The sequence below is a fragment of the Panthera onca genome, chromosome A1 (genome assembly GCF_046562875.1).
Source record: "Panthera onca isolate mPanOnc1 chromosome A1, mPanOnc1 haplotype 2, whole genome shotgun sequence".
In the NCBI taxonomy this organism is placed as follows: domain Eukaryota; kingdom Metazoa; phylum Chordata; class Mammalia; order Carnivora; family Felidae; genus Panthera; species Panthera onca.
Genome location: NC_138339.1, coordinates 75,575,069 through 75,592,900, shown reverse-complemented (window position 1 = coordinate 75,592,900; position 17,832 = coordinate 75,575,069). Strand labels below are relative to the sequence as shown.

General features: G+C 33.8%; 1 protein-coding gene across 26 annotated transcripts in view; it reads left to right on the top strand.

The window, feature by feature from the left end:
* Nucleotides 1-17,832, top strand: part of PPIP5K2 (diphosphoinositol pentakisphosphate kinase 2) — a 71,318-nt gene that overhangs the window by 26,024 nt on the left and 27,462 nt on the right. For 22 of the 26 annotated variants that reach the window (XR_013555876.2, XR_013555880.2, XM_060635260.3 and 19 more), the window contains 7 exons: nucleotides 1,159-1,284; nucleotides 1,427-1,548; nucleotides 1,822-2,004; nucleotides 6,765-6,906; nucleotides 7,675-7,898; nucleotides 13,255-13,382; nucleotides 13,962-14,076. Coding sequence is in view for 24 of the 26 variants with exons in the window: in XM_060635260.3 (XP_060491243.1) it covers nucleotides 1,159-1,284; nucleotides 1,427-1,548; nucleotides 1,822-2,004; nucleotides 6,765-6,906; nucleotides 7,675-7,898; nucleotides 13,255-13,382; nucleotides 13,962-14,076 (1,040 nt within the window). In the remaining 2 variants the exon portion in view is untranslated. The remainder of the gene's footprint in view (nucleotides 1-1,158; nucleotides 1,285-1,426; nucleotides 1,549-1,821; nucleotides 2,005-6,764; nucleotides 6,907-7,674; nucleotides 7,899-13,254; nucleotides 13,383-13,961; nucleotides 14,077-17,832) is intronic. The other 4 variants (XM_078447646.2, XM_060635267.3, XM_060635282.3 and 1 more) reach the window with 1 other exon arrangement.

Genomic DNA, 17,832 nt, shown 5'->3' with positions numbered 1-17,832 from the left:
GATTAATTTCCTATACTTTAATGTTTGTAATCAAAAATATTCTGTATATAACTATGATTGAAAAAGTCTGTTAATTAATTGTCCTTCCATAAATTAATATTAGCCTGCATGATGAAGCACATACAACTACAAGGTACTACCCCTAGCACAAAGTTGATTCCTATCACTTTTCATGAATCATCAAGTTTTTTAGCACTTATAGTGCTCATTTTTAAATTACCTCTTTTCTGTAGCCTAATGCAGATCTTAGGACATAAAGGGCAGATAAATTAGGTACAGAAATTCATTCGCTTGTGGAATATCTGAGAAAAAACTTTGGTCGGGAACAGAAAAAGATTACACAATTCCAAATTTAAATTTTTTTTTTTTTTTAACGTTTATTTATTTTTGAGACAGAGACAGAGCATGAACAGGGGAGGGGCAGAGAGAGAGGGAGACACAGAATCTGAAACAGGCTCCAGGCTCTGAGCTGTCAGCACAGAGCCCGATGCGGGGCTCGAACTCACGGACCGTGAGATCATGACCTGAGCCAAAGTTGGACGCTTAACCGACCGAGCCACCCAGGTGCCCTCACAATTCCAAATGTAAAAAGCTGCTCTTGGCTACATTTTATTGTATATCTCATTCATAAGTTTAAATTATAGTAAGTTTTAGGCTCTCTCACATCTTTCAAAAAATTATACAAATCATTGATTCCTCTTTGTAAAAATGTATACATCTTCACTTTGGCTAACATTACCTTTTATGCGAGCCTCTTGATATAAAGACAAGATCTCGATGCTGTGGTGAGGGAGCTCTTAATGTAACAGCTGTGACAAATTAAATATATTGGACAAATACTATTGCTGTCATATCACTATGAGAACAGGGAAGGTGGAAACATTGCTTCCTTTCAGAAAACTGGGAAAGAGCTTTCTTCCTAAAGTGAGGAAGAGATTATGAAATTAGAGTAAGATTTTAACAGGTAGAACAAGGGTTGTTCCCTACAGAATCAAAAGCATACAAAGATAGGTATGTTCAAAGGAACAAAATAATTTACATAAAAGCTATTTTCCGCTACAGAAGAGAAAATAAAGAAAAAATTAATCTTGAAACACGCCTCTTTAAAAGAAACCAACTTGACATTTATTTGCTTTTATTCATTAACATATATCTTAGACAGCCGAAGAGAAGAACCATCCTTACTTTTGGTTCTAAAATGGGGAGGAGAACTAACTCCTGCAGGCAGGGTCCAGGCTGAAGAACTTGGAAGAGCTTTCAGGTGTATGTATCCTGGAGGTCAAGGTAAATCTTGGAGTTTCTTTAATTTGGTTAAGTTTATGCATTGTTTTTTCAAATCTTCACTTATTTTGAGATGTTACTAAATATTTATAGAAATACACTGAGACAAAAATATAGCTTAAGTGATTTGAGTATTTATTTTCAGGAGATTATGCAGGATTTCCTGGTTGTGGTTTACTTAGATTACATAGTACCTACCGACATGACCTCAAAATATATGCCTCTGATGAAGGACGAGTCCAGATGACTGCAGCTGCTTTTGCAAAGGTATAAATAAATGTTTTTCAGAATTACTAGAAATTTCATCTAATACCACATTTTAAAAGATTTTTGCTAAGGCAATATTTAAACATTCCGAATTTGAAATTTCCAGCTCAAGCCCTGAAATTGTGATAGGTTGTATTATTAATAAAGTTTATTCATTGCAAATAGTTAGCTTATTCCTTATGAAATTCAGCATGTAACAAAATAATTATGATACTTTTCATTAATTTGCATACTAATTTTTGAATTTGTGTTGGCTTTATTTAATATGTTTAGGGGCTCTTAGCTCTAGAAGGAGAGCTTACACCCATTCTTGTTCAGATGGTAAAAAGTGCGAATATGAATGGTCTTTTGGATAGTGATAGTGACTCTTTGAGCAGTTGCCAGCAACGTGTGAAAGCAAGACTTCATGAAATACTTCAGAAAGATAGAGATTTTACGGCTGAAGATTATGAAAAGGTGGGTCTTAGCAAACTCTTCTACATTGTGAAATATGCACACACAGAAAAGTATATAAAACAAAAACTTAGAGCCTATTGTATTATAAAGCAGTACTCCTAAGAGCGCCTGGGTGGCTCAGTCGGTTAAGCGCCTGACTTCGGTTAAGCGTCTGACTTCAGCTCAGGTCATGATCTCACAGTTCGTGGGTTCTAGCCCGGTGTCAGGCTCTGTGCTGATGGCTCAGAGCCTGGAGCCTGCTTAGGATTCTTTGTCTCCCTCTCTTTCTGTCCCTGTCCTGCTCATGCTGCCTCTCTCTCTGTGTCAAAAATAAACATTATTTTTTTTTTTTTTTAAATAAAGCAAATACTCCTATAGTCCCCATCCAGATGGAGAAATAGAACATTGAGACTCCTCTGATCCCTTTGTGCCCCTTCTCAATTGCAACTCCTTCCCAAACTCCTAGAAATAATTACTATCCTGACTTAATAGTGCTCTTTTTTTATAGTCTTCTTATATCAAGAATACTTATTTGGATAAGTAATCATCCCTAACTACTATGGTCTCAGTTTTGGCTGTTTTCTAAGTTTCTTACATTAGATTAGGTTTTCTTTTATGTTTGGCTTCTTGTGCCCTATGTCGTGTTTGTGACATTTATCTGTATTTTTGAGAATTTCCATAGTTAACTAATAATCAGTTCTATGTAGTACTTTATTTCAGGGACTAACAAACTTTTTCTGTAGAAGACCAGATAGTAAATTTTAGGCTTTGCCGGTCACATGTGGTCGCTTGATGCATACTCTTTTTGATTTTTAACCACCTTTTAAAAATACTGGGGCACCTGGGTAGCTTAGTCGGTTAAGTGACCGTCTCTTGATTTGGACTCAGGTTGTGGTTCATGAGTTTGAGCCCCACGTCAGGTTCCGCACTGACAGTGTGTAGCCCACTTGGGATTCTCTGTCTCCTTCTCTCTCTCTGTCTCTCTCTGCCCTCCTGCATATGCACTGTCTGTCAAAAATAAATAAATAAACAAACTTAAAAAAATAAAAATAAAAATGTGAATACCTTTCTTTGTCCATGGGCTATGCCACAGACCACATTTGGCCTGCAGGCCATAGTTTAATGACCCGTATTCTATTTTATGAACATACTGTAATTGATATATACCTTGTATCATTGTTATAGTTTTGGGCTGTTGTGATTAATATTTCTATGAGTGTCCTTGTATGTCTCCCACTGCATATGAGCATACATTCTCTTGGGTACATTCTAGGATTGGAATTGTTGTGACCCACAGTATGCTTATGTTTCAGTATCAGATAATGTCAAACTGTTTTCCAAAGTCATTGAACCAATTTATACTCCCGCTAGAAGTCCATGAAAATAATCATTGTTCTACATAGTCTCTATTCTTTGCATTCTCCGACTATTCAGTTTTGGCCATTCTGAAGATGGATGTGTAGTAGTTCAATGTGGCTTTGATGTTTTTTGACCATTTAGATACCGTCTTTCATGAAGCCTTCTATTAAATCTCTTGTCCTTTATTTCTACCTTTTGTCTGTATTTTTCTTATTGAGTGGTACAGGTTCTTTGGATATGTGTTCTAAATACCACCACCTATTCTGAGCCTTTATGATGTCTTTCAGTAAGCAGAGGTTCTTATTTTTCATGAACTCCAAGTTGAATTTTTTTCCTTTATGGTCAGTGCAGTTTTGATGTCGTCAAATTTCTTTCTTTTTTTTTTAATTAGTGAGGTATAATTGACACACAGTGTTGTTTCAGGTGTACAGTATAGTGATTAGACAAATCTATATGTTCTATGCTTTGCTCAGCACCACGAGTCTAGTTACCATCTATCACCACACAGTGCTATTACAGGACCACTGACCATATTCCCTATGCTGTACTGTCTGTCCTCATGACTTCAATAACTGGATGCCTCTATCTCCCACTCCCCTTTGTGGTCAGTGCATTTTAATGTTTCTTTTTCTAACTAGAGGTCATAAAATACTCTTATGTATGATCTTCTATAAGCTTTATTGTTTTGCCCTTCACATTTATCTGTAATCCAGCTAAAATTGACTTTTGTGTGTGCTATAAGGTAAAGATGTCAAACTTAATTTTTGCCAACTGTATATACATCCAAATATACCAATACCACATACCAAAAGTCTCCCCTTTATAGTATCACTTTATAGTATCATCTTTATAATCTATCTGGTGGTCTATTTCCACACTATATTCTTTTCTCGATCCTGGGCCACTGAATAAGATCTCTCAAGTCCTACATGCTTCCTTCTTCAAGTTGTTCAGGACTTTTTTTGCATTTCCATATAAATTTTAAAATATGCTGTCAAATATCCTGTTGTTATTGATTTAGATGCATCAAATCTAGTTTCTGAAAATTTATCTTAATATATTTTTATGCCATTGTAAATAGTACTTCTAAAAATTTTATTTTGATTGTTGATATGTAGAAATAGCTTTTTAATATTGACTTTATATGCATCAACCTTATTGAACTCATTTGTTAGTTTAATAATATTTCTGTAGATTTTTTGATCCTTTAAAAGCATACTCACAGGTTTGTTTCTTCCTTTCTGATCCTTATTTGTTTTATTCTTTTTCTTGTTTAACTTCAATAACTAGCACATTCAAAACAATGTTCAATAGAAGTGGCATTTATTTTCTTGTCCATGTTCTCAAAGAAAGCCTTTAATGCTTGTCCGTTAGGTATGTTTTCTGTACATTTTGTAATAACTATTCTGTTTCAAAATAAATTTCACTCTGTCCCTATTTTGCTAAAAGTTTTGTCATGAAAAGTTACTGAATTTCATCATTTTCTTTTCATCTGTTGCATCGTATGATTTTTTGTGATGTAAAGCTATTTTGGCTCTTCCGGGGCACCTGGGCAACTTAGTCAGTTAAGTGTCCAACTTCAGCTCAGGTCGCAATCTCACGGTTCTTGAGTTCGAGCTCTGCATCAGGCTCTCTGCTGTCAGCACAGAGCCTGCTTTGGATCCTCTGTGCCCCTGTCTCTCTGTCCCTTTCATGCTCCCTTTTTCTTAAAAGTAAATAAAGTTAAGCTATCTTGGCTCCTAAAATAAAGTCAATTTACATAGATACATAGTGGTGGTGGTGGTGGTGTTAATATATCTCACTGGTTTGGGTTTACTATTTTTGGTTAGAAGTTTTACATCTATGTTCAGGATTCAGATTAACCTTTAAATTTTAATTCTTATGCCTTTGTCTGCTTTCAATATCGGGATTATGCTAGTCTCATAAATTTAGTTAGGGAGTCCTATTTTGGGAGAATAGTTTGTATACATATCTTTAATGAAATGTTCGGTAAAATTTACTGATAAATCCTATGGACATTTTCTTTGTGGGAAATCAAATAATCATTATAATCATGGAGTCCAGAGTAATTGTTGTTATGTGTTGTGTCAGTATTAAGTTACATTGTTGTAAGAGTTTATCGTATCCTCTTTAAATTCTTTGTGATGTCTATAGGATTTTGTAGAGTTGTCACTTCTTATTTCATAACATTCTACAGTTTTTTTTCTCTTGATCAGTTTAACCATGGTTAATATACTTTATTACTCCCTTCAAAGAAATAACTGATTTGTTGGTCTTCTGAGTTTTACACTTGTTTTCCACTTGATTAATTTTTGCTTATATTTTTTTCCTTCCACTTTTGTAAACCTGTGTCACTAGCTGTCTACTTATTAATTCTTGAATGTTCAATCTTTTCTAAAATAAGGACTTTAGGCCATAAATTTCCCTTTATGATTATATGCATAAATTTTGTGGTTTATGCAGTTTGGGATATTTTCTAATTTCCTTTGTGATTTCTTCTTTGGTCATAGATGATTCAGAGCTGTAGTTTTAGAATTTCCAAACCTATGACATTTTTAAGTTAAACTTTTTTTATTTTGAACTTTCTATCATTTCAATAAAAACAAAACTTTGTGACTTTTTTCCTTTCTTCACTGTTGTGTGTTAAAATTTCTCACTCGTGGATTTTCCTTGTCTTTGTAGTTCTCTTAATTTTTGCTTTACATATTTGATACCATGTTATTAGGTAGATTACAAATTTAGAATAGATACATTTCAATCAGTACATTTTGCCTCAAAGTTTTGAGATGAATATAGTAACAACAGCTTTTCCCCTCTTACTTGATTTTGGATTGTATATCTTTTTTTACTTTCAATCTTTTGGAAATTATATTTTTAGGTATATCAAAATCTGCATAAAGCTAGTTTTTTTTAATTTATTATGAAAATCTTTGTTTAAGGCAGTTTTATTTACATTATAAATTACTGATAAATTTATATATGAATCCATTATAGTTTATCCCACTCTTGACATACTCTTGGTTTGGTCTTAGGCAAGTTGCCTAACCTCTGTTAAGTACCTCATCTGGAAAAAGATGGTGAAAATAATAGAGTCTTAGTGTTATTACATGTAAATATATGTCAAACGACTAGAACCATATTGAGTCAGCAATTTGTCACTGTTAGAATAAACTCTCATTGTAAGTTAGAGTACTTTTGCTAAATTTTCTCTGTGGACAATCTAATGATAGCTTATGTTTGCTATTTTTTTAACATGTAATTCTGAGATTTTTACTTCCTTCTTGATGTTATTACTATATTTGGGGGGGTCATCTTCATGTGTGGTATTAAATTGTTCTCCAACTACTGGAAAGTTTTGTATATTGTTCTCTTGGACAATTAGGCATAACTACATGTGAAATATATCCTTTACTCATTTGTAGCTTACTCCATCTGGGAGCATTTCTCTTATCAAATCAATGCATTTAATTAAAAATCCTGTGAAGACCTGTGACAAAGTTTATTCCTTGATACAAAGTTTGACTTCTCAGATCAGACATCGAATGGAAGATCCCAAATCATCAGGTAAATACTATGTGCCTTGGAACATAAAGCAAATAAAAATATTAACTAATTACTATAAACATTTTAAAATAAGATACATCAGTTCTTAAAAAATTAAGTCTCATACTGTATCTAGGTATGAGTTAACATACATCCAGCAAAAGAATAATAATTAGGTTATGGTTTATTTTATCCATGATAGCATGACAAAGATAATAAAATACTATTTGATTAATTATGTAGCATTGTCATATAGTTAGGCAGCAAATAACTAGCATAATAAGAAGCAAACAATTGGAAGAAGATCTGGACTCTCACTCTGAGATTAGCTTGGTTTTAATTTGGCAACTTTGAAATCTAGGATTCTTGGTGGTAAGAATAAATCCTTTCAGCTATTTAATTTCTAAGATTCCTTTCGGCTAAAGACTGTCTATTCTGTTAGTTTTGTGAATCTAATAAGAAAATTATATAGTATTTAAATTTTGAATTGAAAATGTATTAGCCTAAGAGTTTTGTTATTGTTGTTCTTTTTCTTTTGATTATTGAAGTGTGTAACATGAGGATAGGTCTTTTACAAACCCAAACCCAAGTCCTAAGCCATGTATTTATATCTTTTATTTAAGTGTATAAAATGTATGGTTACTAATAGTATACTCCTATGGTAATATTCCCTACTTTCTTAACAGTTATACCTCTGATATTTAAAAATGTTTCTAATTGTCAACTTTTTAATATATACCCTTAATCTGAGTCTAAGTTTAATATGCTAAATTTGTTATGTTGTTTTAGATATTCAACTTTACCATAGTGAAACATTAGAGCTTATGCTACGTAGATGGTCCAAGTTGGAAAAAGACTTTAAAACAAAGAATGGAAGATACGACATTAGTAAAATCCCTGACATATATGACTGTATAAAATATGATGTTCAGCATAATGGTTCCTTGAAATTAGAAAATACAATGGAATTATACAGGCTTTCAAAGGCATTAGCAGATATTGTTATCCCTCAGGTGAGTAATTCCTAGGAATCAGTTTTCTTACAGTGTTGCGTAGATTCTTTTACAATGCCTATCACTGGATAAAACATAGTTGGTTTTGGGGTGCCTGGGTGGCTCAGTCGGTTAAGCGGCCGACTTCGGCTCAGGTCATGATCTCACAGTCTGCGAGTTCTAGCCCCACTTTGGGCTCTGTGCGGACAGCTCAGAGCCTGGAGCCTGCTTCAGATTCTGTGTCTCCCTCTCTCTGACCCTCCCCTGTTGATGTTCTGTCTCTCCCTGTCTCAAAAATAAAATAAACGTTAAAAAAAAAAATTTAAAAAAAAAAACATAGTTGGTTTTCTTCTCTCTATAAAATCCATAACTTTTAAAAGGAAACTGAATAATTGTGAATTTTATATTCAAAACTTTTTACTATAGTAAGTCATTACCTGATTTTCTAATAGTTTGATTGTAGTGACTTTTTAAAATTTAAGAATTGATACTCTTAAAGAACAGTAATATACTAACAAACAAGACAACTAAAACAGGGTGGAATAAATTACTTAAGTGTTTGCTGGGTACCCATTATGTACCTATCAAGTCTGTGCTATGAAAATATGTGAGGAATGGGAGAAAATCGTACCTGTGGCTCTAAATTTTGCAAGTCTTTTTACTTCATGTGCAAGTATTTTGAAATTATTATTTAGAGGTCAAGGTGTAAGTTGTTATCAGAGGGGTGTGGGTTGGGTCATGGGTCTTTTCATTTATAGGAGAATAAAAATAAAGGTGTAACCAGAATTCAAATAATTTAAATGTAATTAGGGCAGAGAATCAGATTGATAATAAAGAGGTAAGTAACAAGACAAATTGAGATACAGGAAATGTTAGCAGATACCCTTTTGGGACCTGTTTTCAACTCAATTACTAATGATTATGTGGATACTGTAAAGAGGAGATTGGAGGGGCGCCTGGGTGGCTCAGTCGGTTAAGCGTCCGACTTCGGCTCAGGTCATGATCTCGCGGTTCGTGAGTTCAAGCCCCGCGTCAGGCTCTGGGCTGATGGCTCAGAGCCTGGAGCCTGTTTCAGATTCTGTGTCTCCCTCTCTCTCTGACCCTCCCCCGTTCATGCTCTGTCTCTCTGTCTCAAAAATAAATAAACATTAAAAAAATTTAAAAAAAAAAAAAGACCTTTAAAGAGGAGATTGGAGTAGATCAGACATTCCAACTATGAGCAAACTTAAAAAGCAGGAAAAAATGGAATACATGAAGAGTATGAGGATTCTGAGCAAAAGTTGCTTCACTTAAAGATACATATAAAAATAGTTAAATAAGATCAGTGTCCTTAATATTTACAGAAAGTTCAGGAAAAACTGCAGGCTTTGACAAATTGGAAATTCAGACAGTGCACAACTTACCTATAATTACTTGTGTTCATGTTAAAGATTAGCTTATTCTTTCAGCATGAGAGAACACTATTTGTTTGATCAGATGTATAATATAGACCATCTTTGGTATATTACATGATTCAGTGGTTGGAAGTGTAAGATCCAGGTTTTTTTCACTGTTTTGTATTGCTTTGTGCATATTAGGTTCAGTGCACATTATTTATACTTATTCTTACAGTGGAGATTATTTTTAAGTATGCTGTTTAACAGGTGAGCTGTTAATATAAGATTCTTAAATATTTCAGGTGACTGTATTCATTATTCAAAGTATGCTTTAAGTATATCTAAACTTACCACTTTAGTGGCTAAATACACAAATGATTTGTTACATAATCATGTCTGTTTTGTTACATGGCTTATTTTACCTCATGTCTCCTCTTTTTCAGTTATGTATATACTACATGTTCTAGAATCGGGAATGAAAAGTTGGTTTCTTAGAGTTGGGCTTAAAAAGATAGTCAAGTGTTAAAAGGGATTTAGATGTAATCTCTCCTATGTGTTATGTATGTATTTCAGGTATATTACTTACATCACTGAAGAAATTTCTTACCATCTCCTTGTAACTTAAATTTTTATAATGAATTTTTTAAAGTACTGTAATTAAAAGAACCAGTAAAAATGAGAATAGTTTGGGAAAGATTTGAGATGTCATTTGTATCTTTTAAAGTAATTGGTCTTGCTCAGTGGTTCTCAGTCTCTGTTACATTGTCTTTTGATGCACTTAGCTTAGATCTTCTCAGCAGTCTGAGACCTTATTTGAAGACATCTCCAGAATTTTTTTCTTGGATAAATTATTTATTTTTTAAACCTTACATCTCTTCAGACAACATTTTGTCCAAGCTTGCCAGAATCAGTCTTATTTTTGGTAAAATCATAATTATATTTTGGTAAAGTTATAACTTTAAAAGCTGAGGTTTTTTTTTTACATGCTTTCCTAGAGTTTTGAAATTATAATTTGAGGAAAGGACAACTTTGGGTTTACCTCCCTAACTTTTTGGTTTGATATTCTTTATTGTGGCAAAAATTTGGGATCTCTTCTTTTCTAGTGAAGTGCTGAATTCATTCCAATAAATAATATTTTGTTTTGTTACTTTAAGTAAGCCTTTATAAATCCAGAACCATGGACAAAAAAAAAACAAAACAGGCATTTTCAATCACTGAACAAACTAAAAATTACTAATGTATATGTAGTAATTGTAATGATACTATAGTTTATAATGGGGAAAAATGAAAATTTTGCCTACCTCATTTTCAAGGAAATAAAGAGTATTTCAAGCAGAGAGACTTGATTCAGTCAAATAATGTAAAATTTTGACTTGTTTAGAATATACTAATTTAGTTTTAGAGAATATCACTGTCTGTGCAAGAAAAATGCATATATGCTCTGGTGTACCTCAAAGTGTTGCTATACCTCTAAAAATACATTTCTACTCTTACATTGAGCTGATTAATTTTTATATCAGTGCTATGTGAAATATGTGCTTCTAATCATATCTAAGCTTAAATACAACATAATTACTTTTAATTATTTTAACAGTTAAACTAATTTTCAGCTGTTAACAGAATTTCTGCTGTGATAAAATTAACTTTTCACCTTTTGACCAGTCTCAATTTTCAGCAAATAGAGGCCCTGGCTTAAAAATGATACTTTAAAATCATCATGATTGTATGGCAGTCAATAAGAGTATCTAAAGACTAAATTTGGTATTAAGGTTTTCTTAACAGAGATCACATTTAAGAAAGTTTGAAAACCGTGTCTTTGAATATTTATGGATTGTGAAATGCAGAGGATTGTTTATAACAGTATTTGCCATAGAAAGTCAATTGACACTCTCATTAAGTAAAACCACATAATAAGCTTTCAGATAGCCTCATCTGGTATTTTAGTTAGTCCTATTTATGGCAGAAATATTGTAATTACACTTGAGAACTGAGATATCTAACAGTTATTTGATCCCAGTTGGTGGTAGCAGATGAACAAAATATGTCAATATGTTAAAGGGAAAGATTTCTTTATTACAAAATTAATATACTTATGTGTAAATTTAGAAAATGTAGAAATAGCAAAAAAGATCACTGTGATGTTACCAACTAGAGAAAAACATTTTAATGTTTCGGAAAATTCTTAAAGGACTTTTCTCTTGAATCATGAAGATACAGTTTTTCTCATAAATTCATACATATAACAAATGTATTCTTTGCAAAAGGGAACCAGGAAAGCCATACTATTTTACAACCTGATTTTTGTCTCTTCACTTAGAACGAAGAACTTCTTTCATTTTATTAAACCTATATGTACATCGTTATTTCTAATAGCTAAATGGTATGACGTAATAATTATGTAACCATTTTTTCATATTTGGGAATATGATCTCTTTTATTTCGCTCTCTTTAAATATCTTTACATGCACTCAAGACTATTTCTGTAGCTCCAGAAATCTTTTACCAGTTTTCTTCCAGTTAAACAGTGTAGAAGACTACCTGTTTATTCATACCTTGGTAACAACACACACACACACACACACACACACACACACACACACACACAATTTCCCCCTGATGATTTTTTTTTAATTAAAAAATTTTTTTTAAATTTTTATTTATTTTATTATTTTTTTAATATATGAAATTTATTGTCAAATTGGTTTTCATACAACAAAAAAAATTTTTTTAATGTTTATTTTTCAGAAAGAATGAGAGACAGACTGTGAACAGGGGAGGAGAGAGAGACACACACAGAATCCAAAGCAGGTTCCAGGCTCTGAGCTGTCAGCACAGAGCCCAATATGGGGCTCAAACCCATGACAGTGAGATCGTTACCTGAGCCAAAGTCGGATGCTTACCCGACTGAGCCACCAAGGCACCCCTCCCCTGATGATTTTTAATGCCAATATTTTCCTTTTGTTCACATATACACAATTATATGTATACATACATGTTTTTTGCATACCCAATTCACAGTCACCTATGTTGGTAAGATTATTGAACCAATGAAGCTTTAGTTTAAGATAAATGACACCAAGAAGTATTTTCATAGGCCTTCCATCTGTAATCCATCAACCTCTTCTTTATTTGGCACTTTTCAGATCTGTTATCCATAAAGAATTTTTGCTATCTGGGAAGTTCCTGATAGCAGGAAGTAGCCTTTAAATTCAGATATCCTCAATGAACTTGGAGAGAGATAGTATGCCTGTTTCTTCCCTCCTTCTCTCTTCTCTCCTTTCTGTCTCTGTCCCTCCCACTCCACTTTTCTGCTTTCTCCCTCTTTCCATCTACACAGCTGTCAAAGCTTTTTCTCTTCACACATCAGGTCATTTTTAAATCTACCTCTTTGATCTCATTTTTATTACAATTATGAGTATGTTCTCTTAACACTTCATATCGTAATTCCTCATTGTAAATTTAATTAACTCATAGGCATCATTAAATTTGACAGTTTCATGACATTTCTTGCTCACCACTAGGTAAGTCTTTAAAAGTATTAGCCAAAGGCTTTTAAATAATTGTTTAGCCTTTTTCATCTCGGACATTTAAATCAAATCTCATGGTTTCATTTATATTTCTTTTCATAGGGTTATTGATTGTTGTTCTGTGCTTTAGTGTTTATGTCCTTAATCCATCTTTCTTTTAGGGTTATTTCTTCATTGAAAACTTTATGATTCAGTTGAGCTTCTGTCCATAAAGATTACATTCATCCATTCATCCTTCCCTTTTAAGAAATCACTTGCTTTTTCAGTTCTACCAAAAAAATTTTCCCATTATACTTAATAGTTGTAGGAATAGTATCCTTGCAGTTGCAAAAAATGTAAACTAGGAATTGTGTAATATTAAGAAAAAAAGCTTAATAGAAATATTTTGTCTGTTACTAGAATGTTTTAGCAGTGCATTTGTTAGAGTGCTTTGTCATTATACCCTTTTTCTAATATCATGTATTTTCTGCTCAGGAATATGGTATAACTAAAGCTGAAAAACTGGAGATTGCCAAAGGCTACTGTACTCCTCTAGTTAGAAAAATTCGCTCAGACCTTCAGAGGACACAAGATGATGACACTGTAAATAAACTCCACCCTGTGTAAGAGACTGTACTGGTATTTAAATCTGTAGGCATCTGTTTTTGCATACTTCAACTCTAATGTTCCTATGAAGAAATCAGGAATGTGTCACTTAGCGCACTATGGAAATAAGGATTACCTAGATATTCCTAACAGTTAACTTCCAACCAAGGTTCTTTAAGTCTCCAAATTGAGGAAAAACTGAGGTGTACAGGAAAAGGTGATATGTGTCATCATTCACATGGGATCATCAATGTGTACCCCATTCAGCACCATAAATGTCTGTGAACTTCCTTAGTGCTAAGACAGTTGTCATTGCTAATAAAGGAGCTAAAATGACCAAATTATTTGCAGTGAACTTGACTAATGTTAACTTTTGTTTTGACCAGTCTCAGAACTTCTAGTTAGTTCTAGTTAATCTTCATGTTAGAGGAATATCTACTAAGGTAACTCCTCCTTGTGGTTGGAAGACTGATAGATTTACTTATTGTGGTCTTTGACTTCTAGTAAGATTAAGTTCCACTTTACAAAATAATGTCAGTACTTAATGAGTTTTGACTGTATGCTTATATTCTAATACTGTCTGCTATTAACTTCAGGTATTCCAGAGGTGTTCTGTCTCCTGAACGTCATGTCCGTACCAGGTTATATTTTACCAGTGAAAGTCATGTACATTCTTTACTATCTATTCTTCGCTATGGTGCCTTATGCAATGTAAGTAAAGTAAGTTATTCCCATCTACTTAACAAATATGGTTCTGTGAATTTGTAATCAAATCACTAACACCGGTCTTTACTGTGCAGTTTCAACAGTTGATCATTTGCCATCATTTGTCAAGTGTCTACTATATTCCAAGCCCTGTGATAGATGTTGGGAATAAAGACATGTTCCCTTCCCTTTGGAGAAGATTAATTTAAACAAACAATAATGCAAAATGTTTTTTTTTATTTTATTTTTTTTAACGTTTATTCATTTTTGAGACAGAGAGCATGAACGGGGGAGGGTCAGAGAGAGGGAGACACAGAATCTGAAACAGGCTCCAGGCTCTGAGCTGTCAGCACAGAGCCCGACGCGGGGCTCGAACTCACAGACCGCGAGATCATGACCTGAGCCGAAGTCGGCCGCTTAACCAACTGAGCCACCCAGGTGCCCCAAATGCAAAATATTTTAGATGATGTTATAGGCTGGTGGTAATAAGATAAAGAGAAGCTGATAAATTTGAGTTATTTAGGGGTTAGAAAGAACTTGGTGTTTGTTTGGATATTGCTCCTCTCATCTACTGTTAGTAATGAATCATACCAAAGTTTAGCTTAAAACAATCACATTTTTATCTCACAGCTTAAAGGATTGACTGATATACTTAGGCAGTTTCGCTTTGGGTCTCTCATGAGGTTGTAGTTAGACAGTGACTGGGGTTTGAATCATCTAAAGCTTTCCTCAGGTCTGGTGCTTGATGCTGTATGTCAGCTAGAACTTCAGCTTGAGTTCTTGACCACAATACTTACATCTGGCCTCTTCATGTGACCTGCTTCCTCCAAACATGGTAGCTGAGTTCCAAGATTTAGTTTCAAAATGGAACAAGGTGCAAGTGCAAGACATTTTTATGACCTAACTTACAAAGTCACATAACATCACTTATACTGAGCTGTACTGATTGAGGCAATCACAGAGGTTCATCCAGGTTCAAGAGGTGGGGAGATAGATCCACCTTACTACATGAGTGGAGTGTCACTGTCATATTATCCGATGAGAATATGTCTCATCTTGACCACACAATCCATATTTCTCCCATATTCAAAATTCACTTAACCTTTTACCCAGTAATACCCATCCTATCCTATTTAATTATAAATTTGGCATCCCAGGCTTCTTCATCTAAGTCAGGTCCAGATGTAGATGGGGCTTCTTGGACACAACTCCTTGAGTGCTCAAAAGCATTCAGTCTTAAAGACCTATGCACTGAAGAGACCAATTATCTGTCCTTCAAATACCCATTATACAGTGGTGGGTTAGGCATGAGATAACTATAGTAGATAAACTTCAAGAGAGGGTAAAACAGAAGGTATACTGTAGTCATTGGTCATAGCAATTTTGAAATCTACCTGGGTACATGTTGCCCATTCTTTAATTAGGGTTCTATCATACTGGAGTAATTTGAAATATATTGTACTAAATAAATCATACCCAAAGATCTCTTAAGGATAAGCCCTTTTCTACCTTGGGTTCCCTCTGTGGTTATTAAGGGATGGCACTCAACAATCCTTATTACTTAATTCTGAGCATCTGAAAAACATATTCCTAAGATCCTGAGGAAGTCTTCTGTTTCTTTGGAGGATTTGAGGTCTTAACAAGTGTTTTTGCAGTCACATCGTTTTCATGGCGGATTCCTGTGTACCCTTTCTTCCTGAAAGCCATCTTTTAATTACAGCATTGTTTGTTCCCTAAAAAGGCTCGGAATGAGGAACAGTTTTTTTGGTGTTTTTTTTTTTTTTTAAGTCTTGGCTTCTTTGTAATTGACAATTTGCCTGCAGCTTAGCTGTCTCCTGTCACAGGCAGTGAGAAGAATCTTGATGACATGTTCAGTACTTTTCCTAGAAATCTCCATAGCTAGCTCATTAGATACACTTTTTATTTTCCACCATCTACATGCTAGTGTTTTTACACTTTATGCCACTACATAGCAAGAGTTCTTTTTCTTATACCTTCCAGTAACATTTTTCTTTCTATAATCCCTCGCCAACAACCTTTTCACGGCCCATTAGGCTTTCACTAATGCTCTCCTTGAGAGCCTTCCAGTGCTCACAGGTATGGAGGTTAAGAAAGAGAAGAGAATTGAGAAAGATTCCCATATCTCTAATATGGGTAAATTGGTAGATATTCCTACCCATTCACTGATAAAACTAACACCTACGGAGAGGATCAGGTCTTAGAAAGAAAGTAGTAAGTTTAGTTTTAGACAGCTTGAGTATGTTCATATGTGAGGACACAGATGTGAGTTAAAAGTACAGAGTTAAGCCAACATATTAATGACAGTAAAGTAGTGGCTGGTAATAAGATTCCCAGAGATTTTGCATTTGAAAAGATAAAAAAAATGACATTGTAGGGATTGACAATGGAAGTGATAATGTACCAAAGAGACTTAAAAATTTGAATATCTTCTTTGTTTCTCAGTATACCCAAACCATAGATTATCCAAAATACAATGTCACCCTGTTATATATAAAAAATATTTTTGCATCATCTGTAAAATAGCAAAAAATAAGAATTTTCCTTTAATTTTCTTATTCTATTACATCCTAAATTTGACATTGGTATATATATTGATGTACACATCTATACACATCTGTTAACAAAATGGTCGGTCCTTAAAAGAAAATCCAGCCTTGTTTTCCTACTTTTTTAGTAAAGGGAAATTAGATGTATAACAAAGATTTGTTTTTATGTCTCTTGGTTCTTAATTTTATTATTAGCCTTGATGAATAACTAATATTAAAGTAACCCTGAAGTTATTTCAGTGTTCTGTTCTAATCATGTTTTCTAATTCATATGTTCTTCCCTCTTGTTTTGGTTTCTTGTTGGTCCCTAAGGAATAGCCAAGTGACATCCCTTGCAGCTTTAATAAACGAAATAGTTGGGGAAAAAAATGACCCTTAATTAGCAAGGCAAGAATTCACATATCCAATAGTAATGATGGAATTGTTTTTGGGGGAGAGAACTACGTCTCTTACATGGTTCATTTTTTACTCTCTTACATTTACTTAGGGGATGAAGCATGGAACATATAGGAACCAATAGAACAAGGCTATGGAGCATAATAGTGAGCAATGGAGAAAATGGCAACAAATAAGGATGAAGAGCCAGTGCTTTGGGAATCCTAAAGGGATTAGAAAGCCATTTTTAAGCAGGGAAGTAAATGGCTTTGGTTGCTGTGTGGACAGCAGATAGGCTGGAGTAGATATGAAGAAACCAGTTAGGAAGCTATGGCAGTGATCTAAAAAAGATGATGTAATTTGGACTAGGGTGATGGCAATACAATAGAGCTTGTTGAGTATATCTCACGCTCAGCTGCATTTGTAAAACAGAAACTGAACACCATTCTTTTAAAACTCTGCTTCCAGATTTTTGAAAAAAAAAAGTATTTTTCACGTTAGTAAATACATGTAAAGTCTATAATATCAATATGATGTCCCATTTGCTAATTTTAAAAAATTAATTTATTTGAACTATAAATCATTGTCCCAGGTCATAATATCTTTATAAGACCCTGTAACTAATATACTTAAAACCTTGTTCATTCTCTTCCCTGTTGAAACTGTAGATTTTTCAGTGTGAACTCGGTAAAATCTAGCTCTCCATAATAGATTTTTTTTTAAAGGTGTTTGTTAAGGAAACAATATTGTAAACAACATTTCAGGGACTATATTGAATGAGACTTAATTTAAAAAAAAAAAGGTTTTATGGATTTTTGCA